This window comes from Centruroides vittatus, unplaced genomic scaffold (assembly GCF_030686945.1).
Source record: "Centruroides vittatus isolate TY-2023 unplaced genomic scaffold, ASM3068694v2 contig_786, whole genome shotgun sequence".
Lineage (NCBI taxonomy): Eukaryota > Metazoa > Arthropoda > Arachnida > Scorpiones > Buthidae > Centruroides > Centruroides vittatus.
Window position 1 is genome coordinate 715,208 of NW_027122506.1, and position 16,274 is coordinate 731,481.

The 16,274-nt window shown below is 31.3% G+C and overlaps 1 protein-coding gene across 1 annotated transcript in view; it reads left to right on the top strand.

Annotated features, from left to right (window-relative positions):
* The window catches only part of LOC136981661 (serine-rich adhesin for platelets-like), a 23,788-nt gene continuing 7,514 nt past the window's right edge, over positions 1-16,274 (top strand). Inside the window, exons 1-7 of the mRNA XM_067277999.1 lie at positions 1-148; positions 2,924-2,992; positions 5,361-9,106; positions 9,175-9,551; positions 11,779-13,142; positions 13,217-13,379; positions 13,478-13,538. Coding sequence (XP_067134100.1) covers positions 2,951-2,992; positions 5,361-9,106; positions 9,175-9,551; positions 11,779-13,142; positions 13,217-13,379; positions 13,478-13,538 — 5,753 coding nt within the window. The 5' untranslated portion in view covers positions 1-148; positions 2,924-2,950. The remainder of the gene's footprint in view (positions 149-2,923; positions 2,993-5,360; positions 9,107-9,174; positions 9,552-11,778; positions 13,143-13,216; positions 13,380-13,477; positions 13,539-16,274) is intronic.

Genomic DNA, 16,274 nt, shown 5'->3' on the forward strand with positions numbered 1-16,274 from the left:
GGCGGCGCGCGTCGGTTGTTTTGGAAAAATAGAAGCGAAGAACGGCGATGGCGATTTAGCACTCGCCGAACGGTTGTTTTCTTTTTTTCCTCTCGGGAAAACAATCAGAAGTGATGTCTTCGTCAAATTTTAGTTGTTTTCGTTAAAGGTGAGACTAATTTACGTTTTAGAACGGTTTAAAGAGCCGTGTAATTGCGATAAAGTCTTCAAAGGCCTAACGAAAAAACCGTTAGGTTAGTTGACCAGTCGGGAGTTTTGGACGTGGAACTGTTATTGATTTATTTAACGGTAATTGCGATATTTAATCATTTCGAGACAAGTACGACGCTTGGAAGGGAGCAGTGACCTTCAATCGAGTACATTATAATTCTTTGGTATATAAACATGGAACACGGTCGATAATTTCAGCATTTGCAAGTCTGCAGTTAAATAAATTGGTTAAGTACCGATAATGGGCTACCGAAATTACCTTTTTTTCTCTATGGTTATTGCATTTGCACTTAACTAATGTTTGGGTAATGTTTTTTTATGCTTTATAAATTAAGTTTTTTTTTAATTGTTTTTCTGTTTATAGATGGGTGCTTCGTCGTTTTACACAGCCGACGAGTGGCTAATTCCGTTTACTCTTCGGTTCAGAGTCCTGGAGAGTTCGGCACCGTCGAAACTCAGATTCGACGCCCCAGCGGTCCGTTCAGAGATTTAAATCCGACTTTCGCTTATAGGTTCGGTGACCGCTGACGGTGTCGGGGTCTCGCAGACCGTCCCGGGTCTTCGAGGAATGTAGAAGAGATTAGAAAAGAATATACCCCCACCGCAATAAAATTGTTTTATCGTAATTTATGAATAATTAATCGGACGTCATTGGTTTACACTGTCATAAAATCACGTAGAGAGGTTGCCGGGCCGTTTCGGAAGGTCTTAATCCGCCACCAAATTCGATTGTCTTATTACGTTTAAAAGAAAGTTTCGTTGACGAGACATTGTCGTGTGTTACGGAATAATTGGTGCTTTGTATTCGCTTTAAGCTTTTCTGCTTAGAGTGGCATTTTAATATTATTTTAAGAGTGGATTTCACTTCAAGTTACGAAAAATGTTGGCTGTCGGAAGCCTGAATCTAACTTTTGTTAAAGAATTTAACAAATGTCGAATTAAACTGTTAAAAATAATAAGCATTGTTGGCTTTGTTATATATAAATTTGGCTTGTCTAATCGAATATAGAGTATAATTAAGTGGTTTGGGGTTTTAAGTGCCACAAAGGACTTTTTTTATTTTTAAATATTTGAAAATTTCATAAATTTTTCTTTTGAGATTTCTGTATCTTTTGATTTAGTAGTATTATAAGATTGGCTTTTTTTAAAGTAGGATGGATTATTATGGATTTTTTTTCCCCCAAATCTCTTAATATAAGAAAGTTATTTGGTCTCAATTCTGTTGTTTACCTAAGTCTAGTCTGATGCAAATTGAGTACGAATGATGAATAAAACTCCGATTATGCAAATAATCTGTAGTCCAACCTAGATTTAATTCTGGATATATTATTGTATTAATTAAGAAAGATTTTTGAAATTTGTATTTGAATGTTACAGAATATTATAATTAGTGATTTATTTTCACACTATATTTAATTTATCACAGTTATGTAATAGAAATGTTCGTAAGCTAAAGGCAAAGATGAATCATTGTGGAACAATACCGTATTTCTTAGAACGTACAGAACTCTATCCATCCATGATTTATGCAGTAAAGATTTAGGAGCGAAAAAGAATTCAGAAACTTCTTTTAATCATTAATGCCTTCGTTCACTCTATGGATGGATGTATCATTCAGATATATTTAGTTTTTACTCTACGAGCATGTTTAATTGGATTTTCGGATAAAATTTTAGTATTCTTTTATGGTTTTTCTTTTTTACTTTCGCCTTACTGTGCAAAAGAGTAGCTTTTTAAATGAGATTTATCTGGTACACAGTGGGAGCGTACGAGTGATCAGAGATGGACCTACATATTCAGGGTAGACCAACCCCTAAAAAATGAGTTTGATCTGACTGCCTCAGCCATCTGGCCATCAAACTCTTTATAGGTATATTAGTATAGTTTAAATAACTCATTAATAAAAATAATTTTATTTCACGATTACAGTGCCAAGTTTTTTGCATTACAATATTTCTTTTATGCTCATTTAAGTTTATTTTCTAGTTAATGTCATTACGTCGGCTTCTGCAACAGTGATACTTAACTATCAATTTATTATAAATATATTAAAGTTTATTTAAATTACATTTATGTACACTTATAGTGTAAAATGACATTTCAAAATTTTATTCCTGTACATTTAACAAGGAAAGAAAATTATATAAAAAATAGATTGTAATTGAAATTATTCATTAATACCGACTTATTTATTTAATTATATAGAAAGATAAACTTTGAATAGAATTATTTTTATAATTTGTGAAAATTCTCTCGTATATTTACTGGACTTCTTCCAAAATAAATTGTTATCGTTTCTGGTAGGATATAAGGAAATATGTATTTGAAACTCTATTGATTTCCATAACTAAGTCTACTATTCTCATCGGCTCATCAATCACGCAAATAATCGGAAATTTCTGACAAAACTATTTTGAATTGACTGACAGATATTGATTTTTCTGGTAGATTTCTCAGCCCGTTAGCTTTTAGAAAGAAAACTTTAAGTCATTTTACAAAATCTACTATTAACGTGTATTAATCAATTTTCGGGTCGGGTGATTTTAGTCCAAGGAAACTAAACTTATCAAAATTTCGAAAAAGAATATTATCAATTTTTCGTTCTTCAGTTTGAAATCTCTCATTTATTTACATTACTTATGATTTGTGTGTGCAAGAATAATAATAATGTATGTCATAAAATGGAGATGATCATTATTATTTCTTAATTTAGGGAAAAAAGTATTTGAAATGAAAAAGCATGGAACGTAAGGAAGAGAAAGAGACGGGCAATGAAAATGGGGTAAGATATTAAGAATTTTTTAACGTATTATTATATTATTGAAGTTAACTTAAAAGCTATAAAATGTTAATTAATTCATTTAAGAAACATGATAATTTGCAATAATTATAAATTCTAAAATGTATGCAGATAAATTCGGAATTTGTAATTTAATTAACAAATCGAGTGCACTTAAAACTAGAACTGCGAGTGGACATATTTTAATTTATATTTAGTTAATTGACAATTAATGAACTTAAGTTTTAAAATAATTAAATGATGTTAAAAAAAAATGCATAATATTCTTTTTTCACTGTCAAACTTTCCTTAAATATGTATATAACTTTTTTTTTTCCAATTGATTGTTCATGTATCATTTTCTGTATTCGGCTATTAGCAGATAATCTGATAAAACTTTCCTCGTCTATAAATTATTCATGAACTTCTTTCTTTCATTAGTTACAGACTAACAAAAAGTTAATTTTATAGTTTTTTTTTTATTCATAATAATAAATGCATTATACTCTTTTAAATGTCAAATTTTAAATATTCTATAAAAATACCTCAGCTTAGAAATCATTTTAGTTAGCAACGCTCTAAAGTTCACCGTGGCTTAAAGGAGTCGTGATATGGTTTTGATTTATAATGTAAGCTCGAGTCGTTCTTTCAAGGTTACGTCAGTTTAAATTTATCTTAATTTTGTTTTTGTGCGCATACCAGATGGCGGACATATAATCGATTTTAATCGATGCTTTCTTTTAGCATAGTTTGCTTCCCGAAAAGGTACATAATGCTGCACTCGGGTGGGCGATAATATAGTTTTTTTTTTTTATTATTCTTTTAAAATTTTGGCATTGGTATTCTTTTTTTCAATTTTATGAGTAGAAGTGCTCGATGAAGTCATTAAACTTACTGTAACTTGTGAGTGTTAAATGACTTTTTTAATGTATAGTCATAAATTCTGATATAAAAACTTTCCAAATAGTGTTTATTACTTACATGTATATAAAATTAGAAAAATGACTTTCAAAAATTGATTTAGGTTAGGAAATTAATTCATTAAACACTTCAGTTGCGGAAAGGTGTGTGTCTAACATTTGAATTATTTCTATATGAATGTTTAGTATCTCACTTTGAACTATTTTAAAATAATATATATTACTAATTATAGAAAATTATGTATTATATTAACTAAAAATATCCAGAAAATTCTTGGTATTACATCAATGTTAGAAAATGCAAAGGCCAAGTTTAATACATGATTGATATGCTTTTTGAGTGGTGATGTGTCAGCGGAATTTATCTGCATTGATGTATTAAAATTATATGGGTTAAATATTTATTAATACTTTATGAATAGATTAGTTTGAAATTCTATATTATATTAATGGCTTTATAATTTAAGTTTCGCTTCTGACTGTTCTGTTTGTCATTAATCCACAAATATAATAATGTTTACCGAACGAAATTGAATTTCGTTCGTACTCCACGAACATTGAAAGACTTATGAATAAAGATTCTTTAGAAGAACAAAGAAAATATAGCAGAGATGTGTTTCGCAATGTTGTTCGTGCCACGGTTGATAGACGAGATATGGTTAAGACCGCGACAAGGAACATGCAATATCTGATAATACACAAGAAAAACTGCAATCACGTAGAACATGCAAAATGCATATTTTAATCAATATAATTGTTTAATATAATATAAATATTCATATAAAAATGGGATTTATTATTCTAACTAATAATAATTTTGAATACGTGTTCTAAAAAACAATAATAAATCGTGCTACAGAATAAAAATCAAAATAAAAACTATATTGTATTGTGAGGTTAAACACACACTTATTATTTGTTTAAAATATTCAATATATTCTTTAAGTAAAAAGTATTCTGTAAAATGAGTGACAAGCTTACCAGTGAACTCTTAACTCTAAGAGATTTATTGATCCATCAGATAATAAAATCTGCCAACCTGCACGTATATTGTTTTCGGAATCGGTGCCCATTCCTGGAAAGGGATGGGAGCAGATGGTATTACAGAAATCTCTGTGCGTGTGGTTGCATGCTCAATGCGGAATTAATTCTCTAGGTATATTTGAGTTTAAAAAATTACAATAATAATTTAATTCTTTATTATAATTATTATTTTATTTTTATATGTATAGATTATTAGTTAATTTGTTAGTTTATTAGTAATTTTAAGATATAATCAATTATGTACACAATTGTACATGAATTAGAAATGAATTTTTTTATAGAAAATGTCATTGATCAGTTATTGTAACTAGTGATAATACTTCATATAACTTAATATAAAAGAATTAAATGGTTATTTATATAAAAAATTTATGAACTTAAAGGTTTATTTAATTATATTATTATAGTTTCCAACTCAAAATACAGAAGCCAATAAGCAAGATAATTTGCAATGTGAAAGAAGCTCCGAACCCACAACTGGTGGAAGATACAATCTGCATCTAGATTCTGAAAGTATTGAATATTCGGAAGGTCGCATTAATTCTTTTGAAAATACAAACCAAGAAAAAGATATTCTCTCTTCGACTGCTTACGAATCGATAAATAGAACTTGTACTGAAATATCGCCACCTTCTCAATATCCACTTTCAGATTTAGATACCGAAATCAATCCAGATAATGGACAGACGACTGTTGAAAGTGGTCTTCCTGAAAAATATTTTTTAGTTACAGCAAAAGATGATGTACCAAATGAAGACTGCCAGTATTATGTTTTGTTAGAGCAAGATGATGTTTTATCTGAAACGGATCAAAATTTAAATGAATGTTTTGAAAATACTCAATATGATCAAGAATTACTTTTGGAAAATTTGAGTAAAGTTTCTTTAAACCGAAATGAAGAGAGTTTTGTTAATAAAAATTTCAATCGTTCATCTCCAATATCTGATCTGTCTAAGTCAGCTAATAAAGCGCCACAGTTTTATTGGAAAGTCACTCAGCAAAGGAGAGAACCTATGGGTAGTGAAAATACTGAGAATACCGTGTATAATAAGGCAGCTTTAATGGTTAATACATCAAATAATTTTGCAGATAGAACTAAAAAAAATGATCAGGATCAATCTGGTAGTGTTGTGGATGAAACAGTATCACCTGCAACATCTGCAAATGTCTTTAGCGATTCTGATACAGCCAACACTGATTTTAGATTAATACGTCCACCTTTGGTGGGGCAGTCATCAGATATCTGCTCCAATAATGTGTTATCAAGAGATACAATTAATAAGCAGCATTACTCGTCGAATAGTGACAGCACAAGCAGTTCGTCCAATACAAGTCCTTTGAGTGATGATGAATCTCTCCATAAACAGACAAAACCTATTAGAAGAGATAATAGTACGAATAATTCAGTTGTAGCAAAGAATCAAAGAGAGAAACTTTTACACAATTGTAATAAATCTTATAATCAGCTGCAAAATGTACATAATGTTTCGAATTATATCAAATTAAATGCCAATGTTGTGCCTAAAAATGGAAATTCTATCGAGAATGAAGAAAATGCTCCTGGTGATTATAAAGACAATGTTGTAACCAGTCCAGCCATTTCAGAGCCATCATCATTAGAATGTTTTCAAGAAGTGACATATCAAAAAAATTTTTCACACACTAATACAAGAGACGACGACAAATATTTACCTTTAAAAAATCATTATTTTCTATCATCTGCACAGTCAGAACAACTATCAACTATCAATAGTCTTGAATATAAAAACCGTCACCAGTCTACAGATTCGAATGACTTAGATTCCGAAAGATCCGGATATCAGAGTGATAACAGAATAATATCGCCAACATCAATTTCTAGCATATCATCGAACAGAAAATTAGAATGGGATAATGGTGCAGATATTGGTTATAATGCGGTAATAAATGCTGAAAAGAACGAACTTGTAAATACATATAGGAGTGAACCTGAAGGAATACCAACATTCAAAGATAATTTAAAAACTGTAACAACTTCTTCGCAATCAACTTTTATAAAAGATACATACAAGAAATATTTCTACAAGAGAGACGTAAAAATAAATTCAGATAGTACGAAACCTATCCCATTAAATTCAGATATGTTAGAATCAAAGAAAAATGTATCTCTTCAATCAAATGACGAAGAGGTATGCATGAATCATTTGCAAAAAGAGCAAATTAGTAAAAAGAGATTGATGTCTGATAGGTTGAGTCATTCAGCTGCCATTCAGACAGATTTGGGAGATATTACAAGGGATGCAGAAGTTCAGGCGCAATTGTCAGCAAGAAGTGTAGGAAGTCAGTCATCTCCAGATAGTTTATCGTCAAGTAGTACGGTAAAACTGGTAAATAAAGTCGGAATTGGAGACGATACAGACAGAAGATCATCACTCTCGTCTCCTTTAAGTGAACCAATTGTACCATCTTATTCTGGTTTAATGCATTTAGACAAATCTCTTTTAAAATCTAAATCGGATTCTTCCACGTTAGATATATCATCAGTCACTTTCTGTTTACAAAGAAGTCAATGTTCGAGTGTGGACTATATTGAAAATTCTAATCATGCTAATGCGAAAGAATATGAAAATCAACCAGTTACAGATATATTATCACCAGAAGCCGAATACAGCAGTACTGAAGATAGTGAAGATTTGAATGAACAAAATAAATCTGAATTACCTCAGGTGTTATTGAAAACAAACGGGCATTTTGGACATGAATTACCAGGTTCGTTACTGCTTAGAGGTATAAAATTTTCAGATAATAGAGAATTTTCTCCAAATACCAACTTAAGCAAAAGTTTATCTGATTTATGCACTAACACAAAAGAAATGTCATCATCCTTACCGATGTTACTTCCAGAAACCATCCTGCCACCTAATATAACAGACATGTCTTCCCTTCGCATGTATCTCGAAGAAAGGTATCAAAACAAAACATCAAAAGATCAGATCTCCAGTGCTTCCCGAGATGAAAACATCTTATTACTCGATGAAAATTATGAAGAAGGTGATCTAAATGGAAGCTTAGTAGCAGATGGACCAAGAATTAGATGGTATCCGGTAACTGGATCAGAACTGCCTCAAGATATTCGTGATGCTGCCACTCAAACTGCTGTATCATATCTCACACAACATGCCACACATCAAACTGTAAGAAATGGATCTATTGATGTAGGCAGCATTAATTATACCATGTTATCAAGTGAATTATTATCTAAAAGACCAATAACAATCCCTAGTTCTTTAAATGGAAATTTTATAGATTCTATTGCTACTAATCAAAAACAAATTATAAGTAATAAATCTCAGTTATTAAATAAGAGTGACATAAGTGAAAAATTGTATTTACTAAAAAATGGAGATGTAAATACAGAGGAAATTCACATAAAAAATTTGAAACACATTCCAACTCAGCATTATAATCTTTCTAATGATGCTCTGTATGGAAAAACTGAATATAAAGAAGCATCATCTCAATACATACCTGATATAGGGAAGAGTATTATAGAAGGAAGAAGATCTAATCAAGATACCTTTACACAGTCCGAAGATATAAAATCTAAAAACAAAGGCAACACAAGTCATTCTGACAGTGAGATGTGTGAAAATAAGAGCATTAAATCATCGAAGACATACACAATTCCCCTTCACCTTCCACCTCTGTCTAAAGCTAATGCAGATAAAATTATAATTCCTCATCAAGCAGTGACAGTTTCTGGAAATAACTCTTCAAATCTTAAAAATGCATCTGATGCAAATTCTATATTAATTATTGGTACAAAATTACCTTCTGCTACTGAATATCAGTCGTCAGTGCCTAATAGTTTTCCGAAATTAGATAAAAGGACACATCTTAATCATGTTGATTCGACAAAAATACACGAACTCAACGATAACATCATTCAAAAGAAAAGTATATTTACAAAGGTAACACCAGCAACAAAATCTATAGTTATGCCTATAAATACACACACAAATTATAAGAAAGAAAAATCTAATGAAGATTTAAAAGAAAATGAACATATGCAATGCAAACTTGTTAAATATGAGAGTTATAAAAGAGCGGCAAGTTCCACTTCTACAAAACCTACAAGAGTTACGAGTGGCGACACTTCTGCACAACCAGCAAGGTAAATATCGTATTGATACTTTTTTAAAAATTTACATTTTAAAAATTAATATAACAATTTATTTTCAGTTCAACAGAATATTCCAGTTATTGGAAGGTGGTGACAGAAAATAGTAATTCACATATAAATGAATTGTCTACTCCGTCGACATCAAATTCCGAGCATTTCGGAACCATTTCTGCCTTAACTTCAGAAGAAAAGTCGGTAAATAATTTTGGTTTAAGAAGAACATCAGAATTATTATCACTTGACGAACATCAGGCTAGACCAAAAACAAAATCTTTAATGGTAGAAATTAAGAATATCTTGTCAAAAAGAAATATTTCCAGTAATATAGTACAAAAATATGCCATTCCTAATGATGATATGAACAAAACTTTAGAAGTTCATCATCATACAATGCCATCCATTCATAGTGAAACGACAATGGAAAGTACTCATACAGGTATGTTAATTATTTATTTAAAAAATTGTTTGATTTATTCAAATACATATTTACATGTTAAAACAAATTATAAACTTTATTATGTGACTAGTCCGAATAGTTTTCACAAGACTGCGTAGATTTATATATAAATTTTTGTAATTTATAAATAAGGCTAGGCTAGTAAATAAGTGCACTGCTTTAACTCTGAAATTACTATACAGCTTTTCACTTATTATTTTATAAGTAGTGCTGACTGCTGTTGCTAGCAGTGGGACAGCTGCATGATAGTAAAGGTGTATCACACTACCACTGCGAAGGCAATGATTTGATTCTGCTTGAATCCTCAAATTTTAATGGCTTATTTGACTCAAATATTTTAGACTTTGTATTTTCAAGACACAGCTAATGTGTCTATTGCAGACAAAGCTGAAATTACAACAAGCATAAAGAAAGATATTCTTAATACTCACAAAACAGTTATAAGACATTGTTTTTAGTGTTATTTTTTTAAGTTAGGAAACAATAGAAAATTTACAATTTGTTAAATTAAAAAAAATCTAAATGTATTGTTTTTAAATACAATAAAACTGAAGCATCATTAATGAAATATATTTTGAACCTGTTCTATACTTGAATATTTGAAAACAAAATGACTACATAGCCAAATGGCCAAGGTAGTTAAGGCACAGCCTGCTGCTCCAAAGAACTCAGAATTGACTCAGACAGTCAAAAATGCCAGGAATTTTTTTATGGAGTGATCTGTCCCTTGCCTGCTGGCTGCCCATTGTGAGCCGGGTCAAACCTACGATGAGCCTGGGAAAAAGTCTCAGTGTCCACATGGTGGAAAAGATTTTATAATATGAATGTTTGTATTGTATTACAATACTAAAACTGACAAATTTTTTAGATGAATGTAATGAAAATATAAACACTCAATCATTCTATACTGTAATTGATTGTTCCATTACTGATTTCTATGGATTTTTTTTTTAAAAAAAACATAGTTTTTGGCTTTTTTTTCAGTAACTTATTACACAAGGAACTCTTACTGATATAGGCTTCATTAATGGAAAAGGGAAAATGAAGAGAACATTTCATAATATCTGTAAACATGTATGTATGATGTAATTTATAAATATTTCTTTTACTAAGATCTGTACAAAAACATAAGGACCAAAGAAGGGTCATTAAGACCCAAAATGCATTTTTAAAAATGAGACATTCTCTTGATTTTCCTTTTTCCATTAATAAAGATTATATTAATAGGAGTTCCTAGTGTCATAAGTTACTAAAAAAAGCCACAAATTTTAGGTTTTAAAAAAAATTCTGTACTGTATTCTTATCAAGAATTTTATCTTTAAATTTTTATGCTAATAATATGGCTTTAACATATCCTGATTCTAATAAAAATTGTCTTTGAGCTTCTTATTCATTAATATTCAGATTCAGATCATTATTCAGAAAAGTACATTTTGTGAGACAAATATCCAAATGACAATATTAATTCTACATTTCATCACACTAGAACCAAATTACACTAATTTCTGTCTTGCCTTTTTACATTGAAAGATAATTATGTTTTAAATAGGATAAATTTCATTTTTGTATAGTTTATGGATATCCGATAAACAATTATCTATTTCCTACTGTTTTGAGAACATATTTTGTATAGTTAACTTATAATAATTATACTACAGTATAATAGATTATGCATTATGACCTAATTGGTTCTTAGAAAACTATCAATAAGTGAGCTGTAGTATATCCCATAGGTTGTGTCATAAATTCAGGTTATGTTCCTGGAAGTGCAGCTTGGATTACGTAATACTATAATGAGCTAGTCAACAATATAATAAATAGTAACCATAAACAACATCGCCAAACCCAATATATTATAAGACTAGACACCAACCAAATGCCAAAACTCTATCAAGCTAGTTTAAGGCTAATTACTAAATGAATTACGTACCAATTTGGCTCTAGAGGTAAGCCTTATTAATGTTAATACAAGATGGCGCCTAACGCTTACCTCTAGAGCCAAATTGGTACGTAATTCATTTAGTAATTAGCCTTAAACTAGCCCAATAGAGTTTCGGCAAATAGTAACTAAATATGACATTGCTTACAGTATACCAGAGAGTTGTAAAACAGTATTCATAAAGCCATATAAGTTATTTTAAAGAAAAAATTCAAATAATATTGGTTTTGTTTTTTATAATGAATGATTTTATATTTCAATTTTTAGGATCTGATGATGCAGAACCACCCCATTTCCCTCCACATGCTTATGGATCTCGTTTAAATGTTGAAGTTCTCTCTCCAGGAATATATGGATCTAGAAAATATTTAGAGAAATATGGTAAAGTCTGCATTTCTGATAGGACAGCAAAGCATGAAAAACCTAATCTTTTAGAAAGAGAAAGTGTTGAAAAAGTAAAAAAAGATTCAGATGTTAGTTATCGTGCAGACAGCAACAAACAGCCAGCTTTTAATTTAAATCATGATACATCGGACACAAGTAACAGTTCTCAGTGTGTGACGAGTGTTCGAGAAAAACAGTTTTGGAGAACTGAAGATCCTGCTAATATACTGAATCACGAAAATCACAGAATTCAAGGAGTCGGGCAAGAAACATCATCGTCGTCAATTCAAGGACAAACTTCTTCAACTCAAGATCAGTCTTCATCTACCAATGTGAATTTCTCATTAGAGAATTCTTCATTGAGTAGCCAAAAGAAATCAAATGAGGAAATATCTAAAACCGAATCCTCTGAAATAAATGACACAAATTTGGTTACTCGAATTACCAGTGCAGATTTTGGCATATCTAGACTCAAACCATCCCAACTGGCAAAGAGAGAGCTTGAAAAATTAAGGCATCTTGTAAATAAACAGAAACGGAGTTATATCCGACGTCTCCAACGAGAAGTGCAGAGGTTAGAAAAATTTGAAGAGGTGTTTCTATCAGAATCTTTAAAGCATTTATCGACATCATCTCATACATCAACAACAAATGGAACTAGTCTAGAAAAGTTAGATAAAATAACAAAAAGAAATGGTATTAATTTGAGAAATGGTTATTCCGTTCACGATTCTAGTTATAGCATTACTACAGATTCTGTTTTGAGTTCAAGTAATAACAAAGATTTGACTGTTCCAAAGACTAAAACTAGAAAAGTCTTTACAAAAAAACTTGTAAATACATCTGTAAATACTAGTCAAATATTAGAGCAAGATCATCAGACAAAACAGGATTTCAGTCAAAATTTTCCTACTCCTCAGTCTTCAAAGGAACTTTTAAAGGAGAGAATGACAAGTATCGGTATTCAAACGATAGATGTAAAACCTATTGGAAAGAATGTAGTCACTTCAGGACTTTCCGACAGATGCTTTATAACTTTAGATACCACTGCTAATAGAAACAGAAAGCAGGATAAAAAATCATACAGGTATAAAGAAAAGGCTTACGTTAGAAAAAGGAAAGGATCTAGTCAAACAGCCCCGAAATACGTACAGCGAAATATAGCGTGGTTTGTGCCTCTTTCGAGTGCCGAAAGAAAAAAACAATTACTATCGCTGGGAAGAAATTTTCCTGGGGTCAGCCTTCAAGTATGACTTTATTAATTTTATAATTAAGTAAATATTTAACCACAGTTTTCGCTAATAAGATTTATTATTTTTAGGAAGCATTTCACTCGAATTGCGGACATGTAATCAGGCATTCTCAGTCCAGATTAATCAAAATAGCTAAACTTGCTGACATTAGACAGAAACAAACTGCACTTAATCTAGAAAAAGCAAAACTGACATCTGAATTAAATAATCACAAAACAGAACATAAACTTAGTAAGCACAGTTTATTTCTTGCTGAGTAATGTATTGATATGTTATAAAATTGACATAATATTATGTAAATTTTGTTCATTTTACATTTATTTTTATAGAAATCGAAGAGGAGAAAATTAAACCTTTCACTCATGAAGAAATGAGAGAACAAACAGAAAAGTGTGTATCAATTTTTGTTTCAACCTATGTTTGTATCATGTTTCTTTTATCATAAAATAAGCTTTAGATTAATATAAAAATGTTCCAAAATTTAATTTCTGAAAATAACTTCAAACTTTCTTATATATCAGATTTTATTGAGTTTTTTTTTTTTTTTTTAATTAAACTTATTAAATTCAAATTATAACCTAATACAATCATTATGTGTATTATAATTGTATAAGGTTATAATTTGAATGGGGAAAAAATTATATACAGTTAACCTTTGTTAGTATGCAACTGTCTGTTCTTCCCTCATTTTTGGCACTATACAAGGGTGGCACTATTTTGAAATTAGAAAAATATGTACTGCTAAAGAAGAGAAAATTCAGTATAACACAGTGGTCCCCAACCCTACGCCCGCCAATCGTTTTACGTGTGCCCGCCACTATGCGACCACGATAAAAATAAAAATATTTCGGTTTTCGATAAAATGCTATGTAAAAGTTTTTTCACTTTGAATGATTAACCATTCAAAAGTAGAAATGGCGTCCAACACAGATGAAAGCACAAAGCAAAATGCGACCGATCTCTTTTTTTCCTCCGCCAAATCTGCACCAATTCAATTTCCCATACCTGAAATGAAGTAAATCGGTTTGTTCTGAATACCATAAAATCAAAGTAGGGAAATCGTGTAGGGCCCGTAACTTGGAGTGACCTAGAAATTTCAGCAGTCGTTAACTAAAAAAAAAAAAAAAAGGTCAACGGCCATCCGTGTGTCAGAAGTAATCTCCGCCACGATATCTCTCGCACCATCTAGAAATATTCCTGGGTGACACCATGATATTCGCACCGGGTGTCAGCCATGCTAATGTCACATTATATAAGATTTGTTTAGAAGCAACTTATTTAAATGGGGCCCCAATTTAAATTTTGTCTAGGGCCCGCTAGAGGCTTAATCCAGCGCTGTTAACTATGTCCAAGTATAAATTCACCTTGAAAAAATAAATGGTGCCCGTCGTTTAGCCGGTATTCTAGAATGTGCTCTTAGGTACAAAAAGGTTGGGGACCCCTGGTATAACATGTAAATACACCTGTACAGCAGAAATAAGAGTTGAAGTAAATGAGTAAAATATACACACACTACAAGTAAATACAAAACATATTTGTTTTGAGTCAAAGAAATCTGTTAGAAATGGTTGCTTTTTTTATGCTCACTGATTTCATCAGTAATATCATTTATGGCATAAACATGGGATATTACATCAGAATCAATGAGTATGCTTCTAGGAAGGCTCTTACTAGAAGGTGGATGTTGCACTTTTTGAATTTCATCATCTGAATCGGAAATTTTAGTGTGATTTGCAGTTCACAGGATCTCTTCTATGTTCATTTCTTCAAAAGTTGGTGAATTGTCATCAAGGTTTAAACATTCCTCTGAAGAGCCGACAGATGTTTTGAACCAGTTTCAAGCAACAGTATCATTGGTAAATTAAGGGATTTACCAATGATACTGTTGCTTGAAACTGGTTCAAAACATCTGTCAGCTCTTCTACTACATGATTTTGCTGTGATGGACTACAAACTGATGGAATTAACCATGTGTAGGTGGCTCCAGCAAATTCAGATTGTTTCAGGTGTTACATGAAATTGCCTTGTCTAGCTGCATGCGGTAATACAATCCACTTTCATCCATATTGTAAACATTTTGCAATCATGTCAATGTTTCACAAGCATCTGATACAACTTGGTCATCCACTTCAGCTGTTTTACCTTGCTTGATATGCTGTGAAATTTCATGGCTGTTTGAATCATGCCAACCAACCTTGCTATATTGGAAGTCTAATTCTTGTCTGTCTATCAAATTCTTTTGCTTTTTCTATAATTACAGCTTCTGTTTACAATTCCATGCTTGGTATTAACTTGGCTAATCCACATTACTAGGGCATCTTCAAATTTTCATGTTTAACAGATTTAAGACACAATGCCTTAGAGGAAGGCTCTTGCAGCCACTTTGTTTTTCTTCCAAGTTGAGTCCAATACATCTGCAATTGATTGTTTTCTTCCACAAAAAGAAAGTGTTCTGTCTGCTATTCTTTTTTCTTGCTAGCATTTGGAAATTTCTCTTTGTACAAACAAATTTCATATTTTTCTTTAATTGAAATGACTGCTCATTTACTGATATTGAGAACACTCACAACAGCAGATTACAGCAAGTTAACAATACAGTAGGGTAGAACACTATAAAAGAGCACTGGATTTCAAAGCAAGACTCATTGGTATATGCTGTGGGTGAAACACATGCAACATTCCACCAGAATAATTCATTACAAAACTATTTAGAGGAAAGGGATTCTAAAAATTTTTACTGGCATTAAGTGAGTTGGCATAATAACGTTTTAATATATATATTCCATAGGGAAGATTTGTTCTTCATAAATATATAGCAGTAAATGAGGGTGGTACCCTAACGAAGGAGCATACTAACAAGGGTTGACTGTATATATATTCCAAAGGCTATTTTATAATTAACATACACAAAGTATTTTTGCTAGATTACAAAGCTGTAAGGTATTGGAGACATTGGCATATTGCCATGGGAGAGCTAGGTTCAAGCCCAATGCAGATCTTTATAATTATTATGGATAATGGGTTGGAGTATTGTTCTCTCCTCTTGCAATCATATTCACAACACCATTGCAGGTCAGACTCTCCTACTTCTATAGTGGGTTTAATTGTGATCTGTCATACACCTAA